Here is a 21863-nt window from a genome sequence, read left to right as displayed (position 1 = left end):
ATTTGTTGGAATTCAAGGCAAAGGTTTTCAGATCTACCAATGGAAACATATAGTATGAAGACTGTTAAAGTTATTTGATATCTTAAAATTGTAGCACTAGAGACAGAAAAACCTTCTGATCTTCCCCAGTGTCTATTTTTTTCCTTTTGGGCATTTTATTGAACAAATATATGCTAACACATCTCACCCTTTTAGATCAGGACTGGTTCTTCATAGATGTTATGTGACTTAAGAGGTTTTTAAACAGTGGCTTGGGTTATAATTTACTTCCAGAAATTGCTAGTGGGTTGCATGTGGGTTGTTATACCTATTTTACAGTTATATTTGGCATGTGAGTTAAAAAGACATTTTCTTTCTATAATGTGAAGATGATTTCATCTTGCTGTAATGTAACAATTACTATACATGAATATTCTCTGTTGATTGAATATCTCAAATGCTGTAATTAGTCACCAGATTTAAAAATAGCCCAAGCTCTTGTCATAAGGTTTTGACTTCAAGAGATGTTTAATTCTTTGGGGTGAATTATCAGTGGTTCTTTGTTCCCTGACAGCTCTCTTCATAACTGGGCGTGATAAGCCCCTCTTATCAGGAGGAAGACAGACTGAGTTGCATTGGCTGATGGGTTAGTGTATTTTTCTAAACAGATCCAACCAACATGTCGGAATAAAAATTGACATGTTCCCTGTGCTCTGTGACATGTCCCCTCAGACCACAGATGAGCGAGTTCAACTGACTGACATAAGACCCAGCCGATGGTACCAGTTTCGAGTGGCTGCTGTGAATGTGCATGGAACTCGAGGCTTCACTGCCCCCAGCAAACACTTCCGTTCTTCCAAAGGTCAGTCTTCCTTTTCTTCCCAGACACAGAATACTATCCTTGCTCCCAGGCACACATGGAATGCAGATTCACTGTCTCTATGTTCATATTTATAGTTAGTCAACAGGTGGCTTTGCTGTTTTAGAGAATGGGACCAGATGTGTTTGAAGGTACCATGAACATTTATGGCTAAGGACAAAGTTGGAATTTTACCTGCAGTATATCATAGAAGATAACATAAGGGATTTTTTTTAAACTTTGAAGTGGTGGGGGGTTTTCATTATCAACATCTGTTGAGTTTTTGCTTTAAGATATTCTGTATCAAGCACCATTCAATTGATATTCAATGAGAAAGACTGAATTTTTGCTATTCTAGACAAAACAGCCTTTCTTGAAATGATTGTTAAATTGAAAGCGAATTTGACTCCTACGTTTGCTTCATAACATCTAGAATTTAAACCCCTCCCCAGTCATTTAATCATTGCTATAATTTTGTTCAGTTCTGACTGCCTTGATATTTTAAAACCTCTGTGGAATCAGATGAACAGTGTGCTACATTTGTGGTTAATCTGTGATGGTTGAAGGACATAATTTGACCAGCTATTAATAATATCTTCAGGTTTGTTTTTCTAGTTGCGTCCATATGGCTGTGTACCTTCCAAATTAATTAGACATCTGCTTGACTAATTATAAGGATCTGGTTTCATAAATACAGATTAGTTACATTGTTCTCTTACTAATCACAAGTCATCTTCTTACACAGAAGCTAACTTAAATTTATTTTATTTTATTTTAAGTAAATTTATTTATTGTGACATTAACGAATACTGTAACCCTTTACATTTAAAAGCCTCTTAAAAAAAAAAACAAAAAACACACACTTTTTTTTTTTCTCCCCAGGGAGGCAAATTCATGAACTAAGTAAACTTTAAAGTGAAATTGTAAATAAAGACATCAGACCTTGTCTTAAGACTATGTCTCCAAGTGATTTGAAAATTTAGAGAGGCAAGTGAAATAAATAATTAATTGTGGGTTAGGAGGTAGTTATCAATAAAAAGCCTCAGAATGCTTCACCTTGAGTTTCATGGTTCAAATGTGATCCAGAGATGTTCTGGTCAAAACGTATTACCATCTGTTCAGTTGCCTGCAGGATTTGGGCTGGTGCTATGAATAAGACTGCAAAATCAGACCTCAGACAGAAGTGGTTCTCAGCCTCTAGAGACAGATGCTGAATTAATTTCCTGTAAGAGTTGCAGTGGCACCTCCTGCCTAGTGGAGGTGAGCAAGGTGGTTTTGCTTTCATGATTTGTTACAGAGCCTTACTATCACAAGATCCTCAGGATCTGGGCAGAGATCCTTTGACAGCCCCAGGGTCATGAGGGTGCTAACTGAAAGTAGGAAGGCCAAGCTGTCCTGACACTTCCTAGTATATCGGAGCAATTTATAATCTAGAATGGGAGCTGCATCTCCCAAATTTAAGTGGACTTTTATTGAATGAAAATGCAACTATTGCAGTTTTCGTTAGAATGTTGTTCTGTCACTGTTACAAATATACCCAAAATTCACATTCCATATGTCTCATTGTGAGGAGCATCCCCAACTTTAGTTCTTGTAATTTTACAAACCAAAAATGTCTGTACAGAATTCATGGAAGATTCCATTATATTTTCAGTGAAGACGAGTCCTAGAATGACGGGAGTTTAACATATCAGCCAAAAGGTGGTGGACATTCCCTCTATGATATCTTTAAAGCAGACTTAATCACTAACAAGGTGGATCTTTCCACACTTTTCTCATTCTTACCAAATGTTGAAAAGAGCCTCACTGGGAAAAATGTTTTAAAGAACTTTTTTGAAATATAATTTCTATACCATAAAAATCACTTATTTTAAGTGTACAGTTGAGTGATTTTTAGTATTTACTGACTTGTGCAACCATCACCATCATCTAGTTTTAGAATGAGTGTATCACCCCAATAAGATCCTTCATGGCTTACCAGGAAAATTTAAAGGTAGAAATAAAGTTAATTCTGTATCTTTTGCCTCTTTTATTACCCATGTATCTGAACTGCAGTCCTATAGAGTGGGAGTATCCTGCAGCTTGGTACTTAATCTATTCCTTAGAAAAGCCTATTTGGAAAAAAAAAAAAAAAGGCCAAAAGCATAGCAGTCACAGTGATCGATAAATGATTACTGTCTTTCTGGAAATACGAGCATCCCCAAGGAAATTAAGGACTTTCCCCTTAAGCACTCTTTCTCTCAATAACCTCCATTTGAGTAATCGGCAATGCTGCTCTTGCAGCAGTTTGTGGCAAAAGAGGCCTGCAGTCATTCTCGACTCTAAACATTTTCTGCAAGCCACCACAAATCCTCAGATCTGCCTTAATTCACCTTTCCCTATGTTTCCCCTAATCAGCTCAGTTCTGTCTTTAACTGGAAATTGTATTAGCTTCCTAATCTCATCCCTACTTCTGCCTCCTGGCTTCTGCCTTAAGGCGTCTGGATTCCTGTTTCCTGATCCTGGCCCCTCATTCCTGCTTTCGGATCCCCACTTCCGGATCCTGGGTTTCAGACCCTGACCTCTCATCCCTGCTTCCGGATTTCCACTTCTGGATCCCCTCCTTTTTAGTCCTCTCTCAACACAGCCACTTGAGTGATCCTACTAAAATCTGAGCCACTTCCCGACAGTTTTTTGCTCAACGTGTCCCAGCAGCTTCCCCCATCTGATTCAGAGTAGAAGCCATGTTCTTTACAATGGATTTTAAGACCCAGTTGACCCCCCTTTCTCCTTCCTCTTAGACTTCATCGCTACCCTCCCTGTTTTCCTGCTCAACACGCTAGGCTCCTCTGTGTTCTCTGAATACTATAATCTTTCCCTTGCTTCAGGATATTGACATTTACCTGGTCCTGGACCGGGGATATGCTCTTCCTTCAGATTGTTGAAAGGCTGGCTGGCTCACCTTCTTTATACAGCAAAACCATCTTTAGCCATGCTACTTATATGTATAAACAAACAAGCAAACAAATCCACGTTGCCCGTGTTGTATTTTTGTTCTTATTTTCTGTTATGACTGTCTACCTTGCCTTAGTATTTTGCTTGTTAATCTTGTCCACTGTTTCTCCTTGCATCCAATTAGGATGAATGTGTGTGTCTTGTTTCTGTGTTTCATAAGACCAGATATGTTTTCTTTTTTACCTATTATTCCCACTGCCTAGAACAGTACCTGACACATAGTAGCTGCTCAACAAATCCCTGTTCAATATATGAGGAAATGAGACATGAGTAATAAAACGAGAAGGTAAAGACAGAAAATGTTGTGTTGTTGTTTCTACCTTTACATTTTCTCAGTAAGGGATGAAGGATCAATCTTTTTGGGTTGGTGGACTCATTCTAGAACCCAGTGATGGTGATAGTTACACAACACAGTAAATATAAGAATGTCAGTGAGCACTTAAGATGAGAGAATTTTATGGTATGGAAATTATATATTTCAAAAAAGTCGTTAAAGACATTTTTTTCCCAGTGAGGCTCTTTTCTACATTTGATGAGCTTGAGGAAGGTAGGGAAAGATGTGGCAGCATCTTGTTAGTATACTGGTTAAGTCTCCTTTAGACATATCCTGGAGGAAGTGTCTTCCACCGTTTTACTGATTTGTTAAACTCCCGTAATTCTGTGATGCATCTTTACGGAAAACATAATGGAATCTACTATGAATTCAGTGCTTACATTTTTGGTTTGTAAGACTGCAAGAACTAACATTTGGGATGCACCTCAAATTGAGACATACGGAAATGTAAATTTTGGGTGTTGTATTAGTCTGTTTTCATGCTGCTGATAAAGACATACCCAAAACTGGGAACAAAAAAGGCTTAATTGGACTTAGAGTTCCACATGGCTGCGGAGGCCTCAGAATCATGGTGGGAGGCAAAAGACTCTTCTTACATGGTGGCAGCAAGAGAAAATGAGGAAGAAGCAAAAGCAGAAACCCCTGATAAACCCATCAGATCTCATGAGACTTATTCACTATCACTAGAATAGCACGAGAAAGACCTGCCCCCATGATTCAATTACCTCCCCCTGGGTCCCTCCCACAACATGTGGGAATTCTGGGAGATACAATTCAAGTTGAGATTTTGGTGGGGACACAGCCAAACCGTATCAGGTGTATTTGTCAAAGTGAGAGATAGAACAACATTTTAATAATAACTGCAATGACCGTGGTGTTTCAAAAAAATGGTTCATTTTCATTCCATAAATGCCCATTTATCCCTGTTTGCTCCAGAACTGAAACTGTGCCAGTCTTCCAGTGGTTTAAAATTACTTTTAAAAAACAGTCACTACTTCCAAGGTAGTCTGTGCAAGGAGTAAGCAATTATCTATTGTATGTGGTTTGGGTAGAGAGACAGTGTTGTTAACTTAAGGCTGGGTCAAGGAAAGCAGGAAGGGTTTTTATTTTTATTTTTTTCCTCTACCATGAATATCTCAGCAAATAAAAGTAAAATTAAACAGCAAAAATAGATAAAATGAGTTCCAGTTAGTTTAGGCTCACTGCATGGGATTCATGGACTATAAAGCTGATTTTCATGGAAAAGCCAAACTTCTCGTCCTTATCTTCTTTATAGTTATTTTAAAACACAAAATTAGTCCGTGTTTGGCAAAATGGATGGACTACTATTTAATTTCTTCTTAACTCATTTATTTTCCCATAACTTAGACCTAACTCAACATATCTATTTTTATAGAAAATTCTAAGTTATTCATAGATTAGTAAATTAGTTTCATGCTTTTCCTTTTCCTGGTGAATACCATTTCTGGATATTTTTATTGCTAACTCTTACCTCTCCCAGAAAAAAATGCATAAATATAGGATGGGCAAAATCATTAATGTTTCAAGAGTTTTGGATAATTTTTATATTTGCCTACTTAAATTGTTTATACTGTATTTCTTCCTGGTACTTGAGATGGGAAATTGGCTTTGAAATTAAAGATGAATAATAGTTTAATAGATTAATGCCTAGTGCTCATTTCTACTTTTTGTCTCTATTTAGAATGTGGAACTGCATCTTTGCACATAGTAAGTTACCTTCACAGGTCATTCCTAAAGTTTCTATCCCATTCCATTTGGAACAAACAACATGAAACCTCTGAGCACAAGATGTTGATATGTCTGCATATTCCTACATAAATAAGTTGATATTTGCTGCTTTGAAACACAGATTTCAACAAATAGAGATTGCCCATCAAAGATCAGACACCTTCAGAACCTGATCCAAGTGAAGGCTTTGAGTGTGAGCAGTTTACTTAGGAAGTGATCCAGGAATGTGGTAGGTAAGAAGGGAAGTAGGACAGGGTGTAGAAGGAATACAATAAAGGGTGAATTATTTACCATAGGCAACCTAAGCTTCCTCTCCACGGGCACTCAGGGAGCTAGCGTGAAGCTCACACACCTCAGAACTCCTCGCTGGAGAGGGGTTAAGGGTGTTCAAGTCAGTCTTTGTCTGCAGCTGTTCCTAGCGTATCTGGTCTGCATGCTGGCAGAGCTTGCTCTGAGCCCAGACACCGCCTTAGGTGAGGAGGCGTGGGAGGGCATTCAGAAGTTGAGCTGATGTGCCCTGAAACAGCATAGCACAAGAAAGTCAGGGTGGGACCCTGAAAACATCTGTTGTTTACCTCTTGTTTAACTCAACATCAGCGTGATTCCTATTACAGAGTGGATCTAATACATTTTGAATTATGGTTTAAAATAAATATATTAATAGTTTCGTGAATAAAATGTGGTGAAATCATGAAAGGAATTCCCACATTACTAAATATTCCTAATCTTCTTCCTCTATGGCACAAAGTTAATAATCAGACACAGGCATCCCTTTCTAGTTTCTTTTATTTTCACCTCTCTCATTTCCCAAAATCTGACAAGCTTTACATTATTGTTCACTTCTTGGAATGAGAAGACCACTAATGTCTAACCAACAGAGAGCCCAGATTTTGGGAATGACCAATTTGGAGTCAGGGTTACAAATATAAAAACACCTTTGGGTTCCATGTTGCGGTTGCTTATCTTTTTCAGTAAATTGGTATTTAACCTTTCCTTGATATTGCTGATATTTATCAAATGAGTAAAAATAGTTATTTTACAAATAAACATTTGTATTTTTGCAAATAAAGTAAATACAAAATTACAAAATACAAAAATACAAAATATTGCATGCTTAGGATTGGAAATATATATTACTAAGTAGCTACTACCTATTACAAAATAGTATTTACCAGTTTGCTGAATTTGGGAAATAACGTGTTTGTTTCTGGCTACTGTGACTACATCTATGTGTCAGTATAGGTAGTAAAAGAAGGAAGAGTTCTGATTTTGTGGATTGTATAAGGCAAAATCCAAATTCATTTTTCTGATATGTTGCCAAAAGCGGGCAAGCATATGTTTGTTCATTTGAAATTAGTCAATATCAGTTTGATATCACAAAATAACACACTTTTAAGGGATCTTATGAAGAAACATAAAAATCCAACTTAAATTATCCTTAACCTAGCATATTATCTTTTAGTTATTATATTCATTTCCCTCTAAATTCCAAGTTCTTCATCCATCTTTTTCTCCTTATTTCCCCATGTGCATAGGATACATTACAAAGGAAAAGGAAGCAGACAGCATTGTTTTCACAGCATATAAGTATCACACTGGATGTTATTCCATGCATGCATTACAGAGTGTCAGTAAAACTAGAGCAGACATCACTGATGGTAATAAAGTTCCCTGTTGCCCCGTGGGGACCCATGAGTTTTTACTCTGTTCCACAGCTGCTCGAGATGTGCCATTTCCAATGGGCAAAAGGCTTGGCTGTACATATGTCTTGAAACTATTTAATAGTTGGAAATTTGCCTGCACTGTAGCGTCAGCAGCTTTGCTAAGATTTTTGTTTTTTAAGGGAGAAGGAACACTACCCCAACTGCCAAGTCCGGAAAGAGAAAAAAAAGGTTTAAATATTATTAGAATCAAACTTCTATTTAGTTGAAAACTTTGTGACACAGTTATATTATTGTTTTTAAAATATAACTGCACTTGACCAAAGTTACATCAAGTATATACCATAAGTATACCTTATGAGGTATTCTTACGATGCATTTCAGTGTGAAGTTTAATCTATAGACATTATTGGTAGAAATGAAATAAGTAAAATCAACATTCATTTTCTTGAAATAGGTATTGTTCTCCATGTGCACATGTGCATGTTTCTTTATGATGATCTACAATCGTTGCTCTCTTTATAGCCTCATGGGTGTCTGTACTTAACAAATAGTGTTGTCTTAAACCTAGAGGAGCCTGCCTCAGAAAAAGTGATGGCATTTCTGCTGGGACAAGCAGAAGTGGTCTTTTCCCATGAGATTCATGTCAGTGCAATAATAGGCCTGCATTTCTCCAAGGGTGATAAGTGATTTTATTGTCACTTTACCCAACATAGGCTCAAAGTCTTTCCCATTGTGTCAAACCTTCGTGCTTGTTACTTTGCCTGTTTGTGGCATGAAACACAAGAGGTTAAGTGACGAAACCTGAAATTTATCTTTCTGAAATCCAAATGTTCCATCTTTCTCTCCTGAAAGCACCACATGTGATCATCAATAAAAGGAACTATTTTTCCCCAAGGCTGAAATTGGGTATACATGCTAAATATTTAGCATATTTTACGTTGGTAATCACACTAATTGTATAGCGTAGAAGGAGCTCATACAGCCTTCCTATTTCAGTTATCTCTGAAAATGTGCTTGCTCTCTGCAGTGTGTTTCTGCAGATAATTGTGAAGCTCATAAGGAGGGAGTTGGCATCAAACAGAAAGAGAAGTGAGCTGGGGGAAAATGCCCGGATTTGAGACTCAGAGGAAGGGTTAGGAGAGCGCTGGTCCTGTGGTGTGACTCCCATGCTCTCACTTGAAGAGGTAGTAAATCAAACTCTGCTCTTGAAGTAGTGAATCAGACTGTGATCCTCAATTTCCCCATGTCTAAAACGAGGACAATAATGTTAACATTTAATAGACAAAATACAGCTGTGTGTTTGTAAAATTAGGGATAAACAGTGCTCACGTCGAGTTTCCTAAACCTAATGGTATCACACTTTTTGAAATTCTCCCAACCAGGGGAGAGCAGTCTGTGGCCCAGGGTCCAAATTTGGCCTGCAACCTAGTTTTGCAAATAAAGTTTTATTGGAACATAGCCACACTCCTTTGTTTACATATTGTCTGTGGCTGCTTTTGAGCTATGAGGGCAGAGTTGAGTGATTGTAACGGAGACCATATGGTCCACAAAGCCTAAAATCTTTACTCTCTGGCCCTTTCCAGAATAGGCCTATCAATGCCTGCACTAGACTATTGTAACAGACATTTTTCCCGTTAAAAGGCTTTGAATTTTTACATTCTGCAGGGATATTGTCCCTCATTATGATGGTGGAATATATATGTAGAGTGTGGCATGTAGAGGTGTGTATTGTTAGACCTTCAACCGCATTTTTCTCCTCTCCTTTTTGTTCTCACACCCCTTGTTCTGCCATCAATGATGTGAATGACCTTGGACATATATCTTTACCTCTCTGACCCCTAAAATCCTCACCAGTTAAAAAAATGTGAAATAAGTTGTAAAATTCCTCAGGGCTTTATAATAACGTAGAGTATAGAGTTTCCGTCTCTGACTCTCTGGCCCTCATCAGCCACTGTCTATTTATGCATATGTGTATCTATATATGTGTGTGTGTGTGTGTGTGTGTGTGTGTGTGTGTGTGTGTGTGTGTGTGTGTATTTCACATGGAAATCTCCAACTACGTTTCAAAATTCTAAAACAATTAAAACATCATGCATAATGAAAGAAAACATTCTGTATAATTCAGCCGAGTGAATACACCTTGTTTCATAACGTGGGGAACCAATTCTCAAGGCAGAGAATGGCTTCAATATAGAAACTTGTTAGGACTGAGTAAAATGCTTCAGATTAGAGAAACTGGATTGACCCTGTCTCACCTGAACCCCATAGTGAATAAATGGATAAATGAATGGCTGGTTTACAGAGGAGAATCACGGCAATAAACAGGTGATCCCTGCCATTCTCTTTTGGTTTTGTTTTCTTTTTGTTCTTGATTTTTTAAGAGACAGAATCTCACTCTGTCATCCAGGCTGGAATGCAGTGGTGCAATCATACTTCACTGTAGCCTTGAACTCCCAGACTAAAGCAATTCTCCTGCCTCAGCCTCCTGAGTAGCTAGGACAACAGGCACACAACATCATGCCCCAGCTAATTTTATATTTTTTTCTGTAGAGACAGGGTCTTTCTCTATTACCTAGGCTGGTCTTGAGCTCCTGGCATCAAACAATCCTCCTGCCTCAGCTTCCCAAAGCACTGAGATTACAGGCGTGAGTCACCATGCCTGACCTGGTTTTACAATTTTATGGTGATTATTTTGGGGGAGAAAGAGATGAGAGTACCTCATCTTGGTAATGGAAGTGTGCCATTTGGGTATTGTAAACTCAAAATGGGCCTTCCTTTTGAGAAAATGTAAAGAAAATATTATTAATTCATATCTTTTAAAGCATTATTTTCTCAAATGTTGTTTTCATAAATTGTGTTGTTTCATGTTTCATAATGTTTCATAAAATAGATGATGTTATTCTAGATTATTATGATAACATCTAAGAAAAATTTTCCAGGGCAGGAAATGATATAATGAATAACATAAATTAAAGAAGATGATCAAATTCAGTGACCTTCTTAAATGTTAGTTTCTTTAGAAGAGGAGATTATTTTGAGCTTTTCCTTATGAGCCTAGAATATCTGCAAAATTCATGTGACTACTTATTTTCAGCATATAGACATTCAGGTGCATTGCCGAGAACACGACTGGCTGTTATTATCTTCACACATTTTAATTCTTCTCTTGCCTTGAAGTGATGATTCAGTTGTAAACTAGGTTCCCTCCCAGAAAGGTTGGTAACTCCCTTTTGTGGGTTAAGGATTGATTCCTACACCAGAGGAAGAGGTGTTGCTTTAATTATTTTATTTCAAACTGGGAAGAACACTCCTTTGATTTTGCAATTCACTTTAGGATCTTGTGATTTAGCAATTCTGATTGACAGGGTTTGAACCTGAAACTGAAATATCACATTACAAATCAAAGCTAACGTTTAGAAGCCTGTCCTTCATTTATTCATTCGGCAATTGCTTACTGAGCACATACTGTGTGCTGGGTGCTCTTCTGGACTCTGGAGATACAGATGTGAAAAAATAGGCAAACATTCCTCCTCTCAGGGAGCTTTCACTATCGTGAGTAGAAGCAGACAGCAAACAAGGTACCTAATAAGTCAGTTTGTGTATTAGTCACGGTTCTCTAGAGAGACAGAACTAATAGGATAGATGTATATATAAAGGGGACTTTACTAAGGAGTATTGACTCACACAATCACAAGATGAGTTCCCATAATAGGCCATCTGCAAGCTAAGGAGCAAGGAAGCCAGTCCAAGTCCCCAAACCTCAAAAGTAGGGAAGCCGACAGTGCAGCCTTCAGTCTGTGTTCAAAGGTCCGAGTCCCAAAGCTGAAGAACTTGGAGTCTGATGTTCGAGGGCAGGAAGCATCCAGCACGGGAGGAAGATGTAGGCCAGAAGACTAAACCAGTCTAAAGTTTCCATGTTCTTCTCCCTGCTTTTATTCTGGCTGCACTGGCAGCTGATTAGAATGGTGCCCACCCAGACTGACGGAGGGTCTGCCTTTTCCAGTCCAGTGACTCAAATGTTAATCTCCATGGCAGCCCCCTCACAGACATACCCAAGATCAACACTTTGCATCCTTCAATCCAATCAAGTTGACACTCAATATTTACCATAACAGTTAGTAATAAGGGCTTGGAGAATAATAAAGCAAGGCATCATCATGGTGACTTTTTTTTTTTTTTTTTTTTTTTTTTGGTAAATGGAGCAAAGCATATGTAGCTATTTTAAATAGGGTCACATTTAGTAGACCTGCAGCAGGAAAGGAGCCAGCCATGGAGACATCAGGGAAAGCGTTTAGGCAAAGGGAGAGGAAAAGCCTCAGTAGCATCACGGTTTTCCTCTCCAAGAAATAGCATGGGAACCAGTGTGGCTGGGCTGAGGGGGCAGAGGTGATAAAACGAGGGCCGGGCGCGGTGGCTCACGCTTGTAATCCCAGCACTTTGGGAGGCCGAGGCGGGCGGATCACGAGGTCAGGAGATCGAGACCACGGTGAAACCCCGTCTCTACTAAAAAATACAAAAAATTAGCCGGGCGTGGTGGCGGGCGCCTGTAGTCCCAGCTACTCAGAGAGGCTGAGGCAGGAGAATGGCGTGAACCCGGGAGGCGGAGCTTGCAGTGAGCCGAGATTGTGCCACTGCACTCCAGCCTGGGCGACAGAGCGAGACTCCGTCTCAAAAAAAAAAAAAAAAAAAAAAACAAAACAAAAAAAAACGAAAGGTGCTCTGGGAGGTAACTGAGGCGGCACGGGTTGCAAGGCATTCAGGAGACTCCTAGGTTTTTACCCTAAGTAAGGAGATTCTGCGCACAGGAGTGACATGGTCTGGCGGTATAATCAGACTGCTGTATTCAGAAAAACCTCTAGGGAGGCAGTGGAGAGCCCTTGGCACTTGGCCCAGGGCATTGGAAGTGGTGAAAGGCAGTTAAATTCCTGTTACACTTTGAAGGTAGTACTAACACAATTTGCTCAAGAGATATGAGTGGAAAATAAATGTATGACTTCAAGGGTTGGGGCCAGAGCAACTGGAAAGAGCAATTCCCATGTACTGAGATGGGGGTGTCAGTGGTGGGCTGTGCGTGGTGGGATATGCGTTGGTGGTGGGCTGTGCGTAGGGATCACGATTTTGCTTTGGGACACATTAGTTTTGAAATGCCTCTGAGACCTCCAGGTGGAGCTACTGGAAGGTGTTTTTTGAGTATTGATATTTGAATGATTGGATCTGCATTCAGGAGCATAGTCTATGTTAAAGACATCAATTTGAAAGTTATCAGCACAAAGATTTTTTTAAAACTGTGACACCTGATGAGATCCCTAGAGAGTGAGTGTAGATGAGAAGAGAGAAGAGAGAGGCCCCTGAATTCAGATGCAGAACCGTCTAGAGATTATGGGATGTTAAGGATCATGGAGCATGGGGCTGAAAAACAGCTTCTGTTGAAACTGAATGAAAATCCAGTAGAGACTGGGCGTGGTGGCTCACACCTGTAATCCCAGCACTTTGGGAGGCCAAGGCAAGTGGATCACCTGAGGTCAGGAGTTCAAGACCACTCTGGCAAACATGGTGAAACCCCATGTCTACAAAAATACAAAAATTAGCCAGGCATGATGGCAGGTGCCTGTAATGCCAGCTACTTGGGAGGCTGAGGTGAGAGAATCTTTTAAGCCAGGCAGGCGGGCAGAGGTTGCAGTGAGCCAAGATCACACCATTGCACTCCAGCCTGGGTGACAGGGCGAGACTCTGTCTCAAAAAAAAAAAAAAAATCCAGTAGAGTAGTGTCCTGAACACCAAATGAAGCCTGCATTTCTAAGAGAAGGAAGTGATCAGCAGTGTTGTGAATATTGATGACTGGGGGAGTCCTCAGATGGCTCTATCAAACCTCCATATTGGGGTGCTTCCCATTCCAATAACGACAGGAAAAAAGCATTTCCTCCTTACATATGTGATGTTCAGACCTCATAGGAGCCACCTGATGCAGTACTTTTGACCTGCAGGTCATCTACCTCATATTACCTGTGTGTTTCATGTAAGACATACATAATCCTGGGTCCCACCTGCACTCAGGGAATCAGCATATCCCAGTATAAGTCTTGGACATTCCAGAGATTCCTGATGTTGATTGAGAATGGCTTGACTCAGAAATACCATTTGATCCAGCAATCTCATTACTGGGTATATACCCAAAGGAATAGAAATCATTCTATTATAAAGATGCATGCACACTTGTGTACATTGTAGTGCTATTCACAATAGCAAAGACATGGAACCAACCCAAATGCCCATCCACAGTAGACTGGATAAAGAAAATGTGGAACATATCCACCATGGAATACTATGCAGCCATGAAAAGGAACAAGATCATGTCCTTTGCAGGGACATGGATGGAGCTGGAAGCCATTATCCTCAGCAAACTAATGCAGGAACAGAAAACGAAAGACTGCATGCTCTCAGTTCTAAGTGGGAGCTGAAGGATGAGAACACATGGACGCATGGAGGGGAGCAACACACACCAGGGCCTGCTTGGGGGAGGTGGGGAGGTAGAACATCAGGAAGAAAAGCTAAATGGTTGCTGGGCTTAATACCTAGGTGATGGGTTGATTTGTGCAGCAAACCACCATGGCACATATTTACCTCTGTAACAAGCCTGCACATGTACCCTGGAACTGAAAATAAAAGTTAATTAAAAAAAAAAAAATGACTAGCAGTATCACATAATATGCTTTCGATTAGCTTCTTACCTAAAAAATACTATGAAGCTTTCTTATTTTAGAAAATAAAGGAACTAACCTAACTAAATGTCCAGATATGATATATCAGGAAAGCAAGAAATTTCAAAAAGGCTGGGCACGGTGGCTCACGCTTGTAATCCCAGCACTTTGGGAGGCCGAGGTGGGCGGATCACGAGGTCAGGAGATTGAGACCACGGTGAAACCCCATCTCTACTAAAAATACAAAAAATTAGCCGGGCATGGTGGCAGGCGCCTGTAGTCCCAGCTACTCGGAGAGGCTGAGGCAGGAGAATGGCGTGAACCCAGGAGGTGGAGCTTGCAGTGAGCCGAGATCATGCCACTGCACTCCAACCTGGGTGACAGAGCAAGACTCCGTCTCAAAAAAAAAAAAAAAAAAAGAAATTTCAAAAAATAACTTATGTTTCCATCATTCCAAAACCACAAATGACTGAAAGTAAAAACATGGTTTTTTTTTCTCCAGTCTTCTTCATTTATATCAAGTTAGGTATGACTTTTTTGAGCTTCCAACACAGATGGTGCTATAATTAGAATTATTGACAGCATCTTCCCGTGATGGCATCTTGAAATGAAACCCTCCACTGGTGGTGACCAGCATCTCCATTTGCTCAATTTGTAACAGAAAATGAAGTAAAGACCCTCCAGCTTTGCTATATTTAATCTTCTTCATGTATGTATTTTCAGTGGAGATTTGTGAGGTGGTAATTCCAGCACCTCATCTTTCTCTTGACAGCTGAGAAGGTTTTCGTTAATAAGACAAACCAGAAATGGTACAATCACAAAAATGAATGCTATCCGTAAGTCATCTAGTGTGCAATGTGGATAAAAAATGGTGCAGGTTTTAATTTTTTTTTTCTTTTCTGATTTCCCTTTATTGCTCTTAACTGATGCAAGAATCGCTAGCTACAGGGCACGAAGATGAAAACAATTGCTTTTAGGAGCCGAATTTCTTTTTCTTTTCAGAGTGTTAAAAGGTGATTCTTTGTTGCTTACCTATTTAATGTCAATTCACCCACATTGAATTGTACCATATTTTACCAAAATGTATCAATTTCAGCACAGTAAAAATTTGGCTGGGTTGTCGTGGTGTGGAAATGCCCACAACGATCCTTCTGTATTACAAATTTGGACCAAACACATTTATCTTGCTGTTGAATACACTATCTTTTAATTTGAGGCTTAACAAGGAGATCTTACTTAACTGCTTGTTTTCAGCTTTGCTTTTCTTTTACTTTTTTTTTTTTCTTTGGCGCGGGGGGAGACAGTGTCTCATTCTCTTGCGCAGGCTGGTATGCAGTGGTGCTAATCACGGCTCACTGCAGCCTTGACCTCCCGGGTTCAAGCGATCCTTCCGCCTCAGCTTACTGAGTAACTGGGACCACAGGCATGCACCACCCTGCCCAGCTAATTTTTTATGTTTTGTAGAGACAGGATTTCACTATGTTGCCCAGGCTGACCTCAAACTCCTGAGCTCAAGAGATCTGCCAGCCTCAGCCTTGCAAAGTGCTGGGATTACAGACATGAGCCACCATGCCCCTCCACCCCCATTTTCAGCTTTCCTATCTATAAAAAGCAATGCTTCACGTGTTGACCGTGTAGTCATTACATGCCCAAAGATGTTAGTTTTGTGGAGTCATATGATGTGTCTTTGTACTGGGATTTCAGATCCATCTGCCCCACCAGCGCCCGCTAACCTCCGGCTGGCCAACTCCACCATCAACAGTGATGGGAGTGTGACCGTCACTATAGTTTGGGATCTCCCCGAGGAGCCGGACATCCCTGTGCATCACTACAAGGTCTTTTGGAGCTGGACGGTCAGCAGTAAGTCTCTTGTCCCAACAAAGAAGAAGCGGAGAAAGACTACGGATGGGGTGAGTGGGAACTGGAGGAAGGATTGTTCTTCCCACAGAGGGTATTTCAACTCAAGGCAACTGGCCTGAAAAGAGGCCTCTGCTAAACTGAGAGATGCCACGGATGCAGGAAAGCTTCCCTCCCATTCATTTCTACCAAGGAAGTTCACAGAATGCAGGGGCATGCCAGCTGTTTTGCCTTTTATATTTTAGGCAGAAGCATTTGCATTTAGACCATTGACCTACTCCTATCTAAATGTCAGTGACAACTCTGGAAATCAAAGGAACAGTTTAAATGATCCCCATCTTACCTGTCTGGCCATAGAAAATGATATTATGCAAAATGTGCTTTACTTTTAAGTATTTTTTTTTTTTTTTGAGAGAGAGAGATCCTTGTAAATGGAAGACTGAATGTTCATGGCTTTTCTGTTGCGAGATGTTTCCGTCTGTAATCTAATCACTGAGCAGTAACAGCTTAGGAAGGGCACGTCTCACAATATGTTCTTCTCATTGATTAAAAGGATCTGGAGTGATTTATTCATCAGATGCCAAGAAATAAAATCTTCCTTGAACCATTTTCTGCAATGAGATTCTTATGATAGCAAGCATCTTGTATTATTTGAAATGCTTACTGCATAAAAATAGTTATTTGTATTCCTTTTAGTATACATTCCTTTATCTTGTTGTCATAAAATTTACATAAATAGCTTTTCCTGTCACTTATAAAGTTGAATTCCATAGATAAATAAATGTTTAGAAATGAAAAGATAGCAAGGCTAAAGATTTCAATATCTGTGCTCTTCAGAATTATAAAACATGCCTCAAAAAGTCTGTATCATTGATATTTAGCCACTATACTATTTTAACTTTATTTATTTATTTATTTATTTATTTATTTATTTATTTATTTTATTTATTTATTTTGAGATGGAGTCTCGCTCCGTCGCCCAGGCTGGAGTGCGGTGGCACAATCTCAGCTCACTGCAAGCTCCGCCTCCCAGGTTCACACCATTCTCCTGCCTCAGCCTCCCAAGTAGCTGGGACTACAGGCGCCCGCCACCACGCCTGGCTAATCTTTTGTATTTTTAGTAGAGATGGGGTTTCACCGTGTTAGCCAGGATGGTCTCGATCTCCTGACCTCGTGATCCGCACACCTTGGCCTCCCAAAGTGCTGGGATTACAGGCGTGAGCCACCGCGCCCAGCCCCACTTTATTTTTATGGAATTTTATGACAGTTCCATTTTTTATATGGAAGGATTTTGCTACAAATGGTAATGGTAGTGCACACTTATCTCATGATAAGAGCTGAAGTCTCTGGAAGAGCTGAAATTGGGGAATCACTTAGGAATCTAGAGCAAAAAGGGATGTGATGAAATGCTGACAGGTCCCGCCCTCCAGCCCCCTGCCTAACACATTATGACAGAAAATAATGAAGCACCTTGAAGTATTTTGTCAAGTTAATTTTTCTTTCGTATAGCTTTTGGTAGAAATTTGCTCCTAGAAGATTTAGAACAGATATCAAAGAATTACAATTAGTGCCAATTCATAATTTTTCAGGTATGTGGCAACATAAATCTGTGTTACTTTATTATAAACAGCTCCGTTTCCTTCGAGAGGTGGTGTCTCAGAGTGGAGAGGGCTCAGAATGATTTATTTCCATGATCTGAGACTAATAATTGGCTTAGAAACAGTATTTTCAAAATACATTTGGCCTTTCTATGACGTTTATTTTTATTTTTTATTTTATTATATTTTTTGAGACAGGGTCTCACTCTGTTGCCCAGGCTGGAGTGCAGTGGTGTGATCACAGCTCACTGCAGGCACAACCTCCTGGGCTCAACCTTCTCACCTCAGCCTCCTGAGTAGCTGGAACTACAGGTGCACACCACCATGCCCAATTAATTTTTTGGTAGAGACAGTCTTGCTACGTTGCCCAGGTAGTCTCAAACTCCTGGGCTCAAGCGATCCTCCCACCTCAGGCTCCCAAAGTGCTGGGATTGCAGTCAGGAGCCACTGCACCTGGCCTGAAGTTTATTTTGATCAGTAGTAAAACTGAATTTTCAGATCCCAAAGATATAGAAAAGTTGGTAAAAGAAATCAGAAGTTGGTATGCTTCATAATGACACATGAGATTTTGCAATGAAGATGAGAGACGTGGAAGGTTTATAATGCATTTTGGGTATATTCTCTTAATTTCTAGTTTCAAAATTCTGTGATCCTGGAGAAACTCCAGCCAGACTGTGACTATGTTGTGGAATTGCAAGCCATAACATACTGGGGACAGACACGGCTGAAGAGTGCAAAGGTGTCCCTTCACTTCACATCCACACATGCAGCCAGCAACAGTAAGTGACTGTGTCATGTTTTTCAAGATGATTGTGACATGATAGGCGCCATATCACAGCAAGTCACAATGGAGGGAGAGTGAGTTTTTGATTTGGAATAATTATATGGCAAATCTTCTTACCCACATGCATGTTACTATAGTATTTAAACTACGACGTACAAAACAGTTTGACTTTTGAATTCTTATGGTTTTTATCTATTGTAGGTGCAATTTTGGTGTTGTAATGGAAATTTAAGAAAACTTATTGTGTCTCATTTTAACAGATTGAATATTTTTATGTTTACATGATGTGCACATATGCCTACTGCATACTTGTTTTTCAGGAGAATATGTACAGTTAAACTGTTATAACTTGATGTTATTTCTGCTTCCACTGTTTCTGTAGTTTTTTGTTGTCGTTGTTGTTTTGTTTTGTTTTGTTTTTTTGAGACAGAGTCTAGCTCTGTCACTCAGGGCTGGAGTGCAATGGCGTGATCTCAGCTCACTGCAACCTTTGCCTCCTGGGTTCAAGTGGTTCTCCTGCCTCAGTCTCCTGAGTAGCTGGGATTACAGGCACGCACCACCATGCCTGGCTAATTTCTGTATTTTTAGTAGAGACAGGGTTTCACCATGTTGGCCAGGCTGGCCTCGAACTCCTGACCTCAGGTAGTCCACCCGCCTTGGCCTCCCAAAGTGCTGGGATTACAGTGTTTCTCTAGTTCTGTATACAATACACTTATTTTTGGGCAATTATTTTACATATTTAACTCCCAAATCAAAGTTAGGCACTTTGAAGGCAGAGACCAAAATATATCATAGTACTGAGAATAATGTGTGTGTATGTACACGAGTGGATGGGGGGCACAAAAAGTGGTGTGGCATGCCTGTTTTTCTTAGTACTACACAGTGGCCATAATTACTGCTTCAAAGTTTACCTAATACTCCATTGAGTGAAATTACTAAATCATTCTCATATTGCTTTTCCTTGTTTCTTTTTTTCTTACCTAGTATGTTAGTATGTTTGCTAGGAACTGAGCAAAACAATAGAAGAGTCTTATATGACACTCATATCTGAGTCAGAGAATAAGTTACTTGATGTTTCTGGCTTTGTTCAAACGTCGATACCGGTTAGAACTGCCATGTAGGTGCTCCTAGCAAGGTTTCAGGAAACTGGGACAAATTAAATGAGAGTAGGAGGAAGGAGACCTTTGTCTCAGGGGCTCCTTCAATGTTGATTTTTTAGGCTAGCAGGACCCCGTCATCACAGCTGCCTTTGATCAGGGCAGTGGGCCTCATTCAGAAGGAGAAGAAGAATGTGTTAAACATTTGTCTGAATTTAGGAAAGGCAATGCTGGCCCTGCAGAGTGAGACACAGGGGTTGCTCATAATTACCTTCCACCCGTGGGAAAACATAGGATCCAAATGGGCAGGTTTGTTTGAAATAATGCTTCAAAAAATGGTCCAGAAACAGATTTATATCTGTTTGAGAAATAGTCTCTTTGGAGATTAAATGGACTTGAAATGGTCAATTTTTATGTGAGTCTCAGTACAATATAAATTTTACCTAAAAGTTCTCATGGAAATGTGTTTAGTAACCTCATTCATTTTTAATCCATTCATCCATCTACTCACCACATTGAAATTGTATGCCTATGAATTACGACGTCACTGTCTAATGCCAGGAATACTATATTATACTTATATACACACTATATGCTGTAATACACTATATATACTATATATACACACTATATAGCAATATGTTCCATAATTTTCTATAAATAGAGTGCACATAGGTATATATGTACACATATGCACACATATACATGTGTCTACAAATACACACAAACACGCACATAACTATACACACATACATACTCAAACACACACACATATATACACACACATACGGTATTCCTAGCACGATGATGAATTTTGGTTTCTGCCTTAAAAGTGCCTAATTTTGAATTTGGGAGATAAATATGTAAAATAATAACAAAGATCTGTGTGTTGCATAGAGACAGAACTACAGGAAACAGTGGAAGCAGAAATGAGCAACATGGAGGTGGGAAATGAGAGTCACATCATCCCTCATGAAGTCCTGAAGAGTGAGCCGTCTGCAGGCCCACAAGGAGTGGACATCATTCCACACAAACGCAGCAGTGTGGATGAGTGTAGAGAGTTAGAGAAGCGCATTGCATGGGCAGAGAACTCAGCGTGAGGAAAGAATGAAGGTGGATGGGCCACTGGTCCCTCCCCTGGAGGTCTCATTGAGTTGCAAGGATTTAACCACCGTCTGTGTGCTAATGACTCCCTGCCCTCCCACCCTGACCACTCTTTGAACTCCGGAGTCCTACATTCAGCCACCCACTTAGCACCTCCACTTGGATGGCCTGCAGATATTTCAAATAAAATGTTCAAACACGAGCTCTGGATTTTCGCCCATACCTGTTCCTCTCCTGGGCTCGCCTATCTCAATAAACGGCACCAACATTCACCCTTTTGCTCAAGCCAAACACACAGAAGTCATTCTTCATTTTTCTCTGTTTTTTTCTCTCCAGAAATTCAATTCTTCAGAAAGTCCTTTTGTCTCTGATTTTAAATTCCATATGGAATCTGTCCAGTTCTTTCCCTTGTTCACGCTATTGTCTTTTCTTTCCTATAAATTGAAATAGTCTCCTAATTAGTATTATGTTTCTGCTCTTTCTTAAATATCTATTCTTTATAAAGAGCAGTCAAAGTTTTCTTTAGAAAATATCAATGTAGTTACAGATCTCTCTCTTTTTGGAATTCCACTCTCAAGACAGCTACCTAGTTATCTTCAATTTTGTCCCCAAAACTTCATCCTTCACTATATTCTTCTATATTCCTTACCAACCCCCTTAGGCCAAAATCCTTTAAACTTCAGCTTCATGCAAGAGCTGTCTTTCTCTACTGGTGGTGTAGATTTCATCTGTTGTATAAAATAAGCATGTCTTTTAGTCTCCTGGTTCTTCCAATAAACAACATTCTTTCCCCATTAGAAACTGGTATGGGATTGCAAATTCCCATAATTTAATATCTATTAATTTCCAGAACCAAAAGCAAGGAGAAAAAAAGTCCAACTTCAACTTGTCCTTGTTGAGGTTACATTATCTAGAGCCTTGTCATGGTCCAGCCCACAGACAAAACTTTTATGGAACCCCGGATCTCTGTAGCATATCCACAGCTTCTTCACCCTTCCTGGGGCATCCCCACACAACCCTGTAACTCAGGGAGATATTCTTTAATTAGGTCCTTCTGCTACCCTCTCAAGTATGATTATAAACCTTTTTCTCTCCTTTAAGCCACATTGCACATGGAGTGCACAGTCCCTAAATCCCTTCCTTTCA

The 21863-nt window shown here is 39.8% G+C and overlaps 1 protein-coding gene across 1 annotated transcript in view; it reads left to right on the top strand.

Moving 5' to 3' along the window:
* The window catches only part of ANOS1 (anosmin 1), a 168753-nt gene extending 148040 nt beyond the window's left edge, over positions 1–20713 (top strand). The window contains exons 6-9 of the mRNA XM_032757967.2: positions 712–841; positions 15982–16187; positions 18367–18511; positions 20511–20713. Coding sequence (XP_032613858.1) covers positions 712–841; positions 15982–16187; positions 18367–18511; positions 20511–20713 — 684 coding nt within the window. The remainder of the gene's footprint in view (positions 1–711; positions 842–15981; positions 16188–18366; positions 18512–20510) is intronic.
* Positions 20714–21863: the final 1150 nt, after the last annotated feature.

Source organism: Hylobates moloch, unplaced genomic scaffold (genome assembly GCF_009828535.3).
Source record: "Hylobates moloch isolate HMO894 unplaced genomic scaffold, HMol_V3 SCAFFOLD_7, whole genome shotgun sequence".
NCBI classification, from domain to species: Eukaryota; Metazoa; Chordata; class Mammalia; order Primates; family Hylobatidae; genus Hylobates; species Hylobates moloch.
This window is presented reverse-complemented; position numbering and strand designations above follow the sequence as displayed.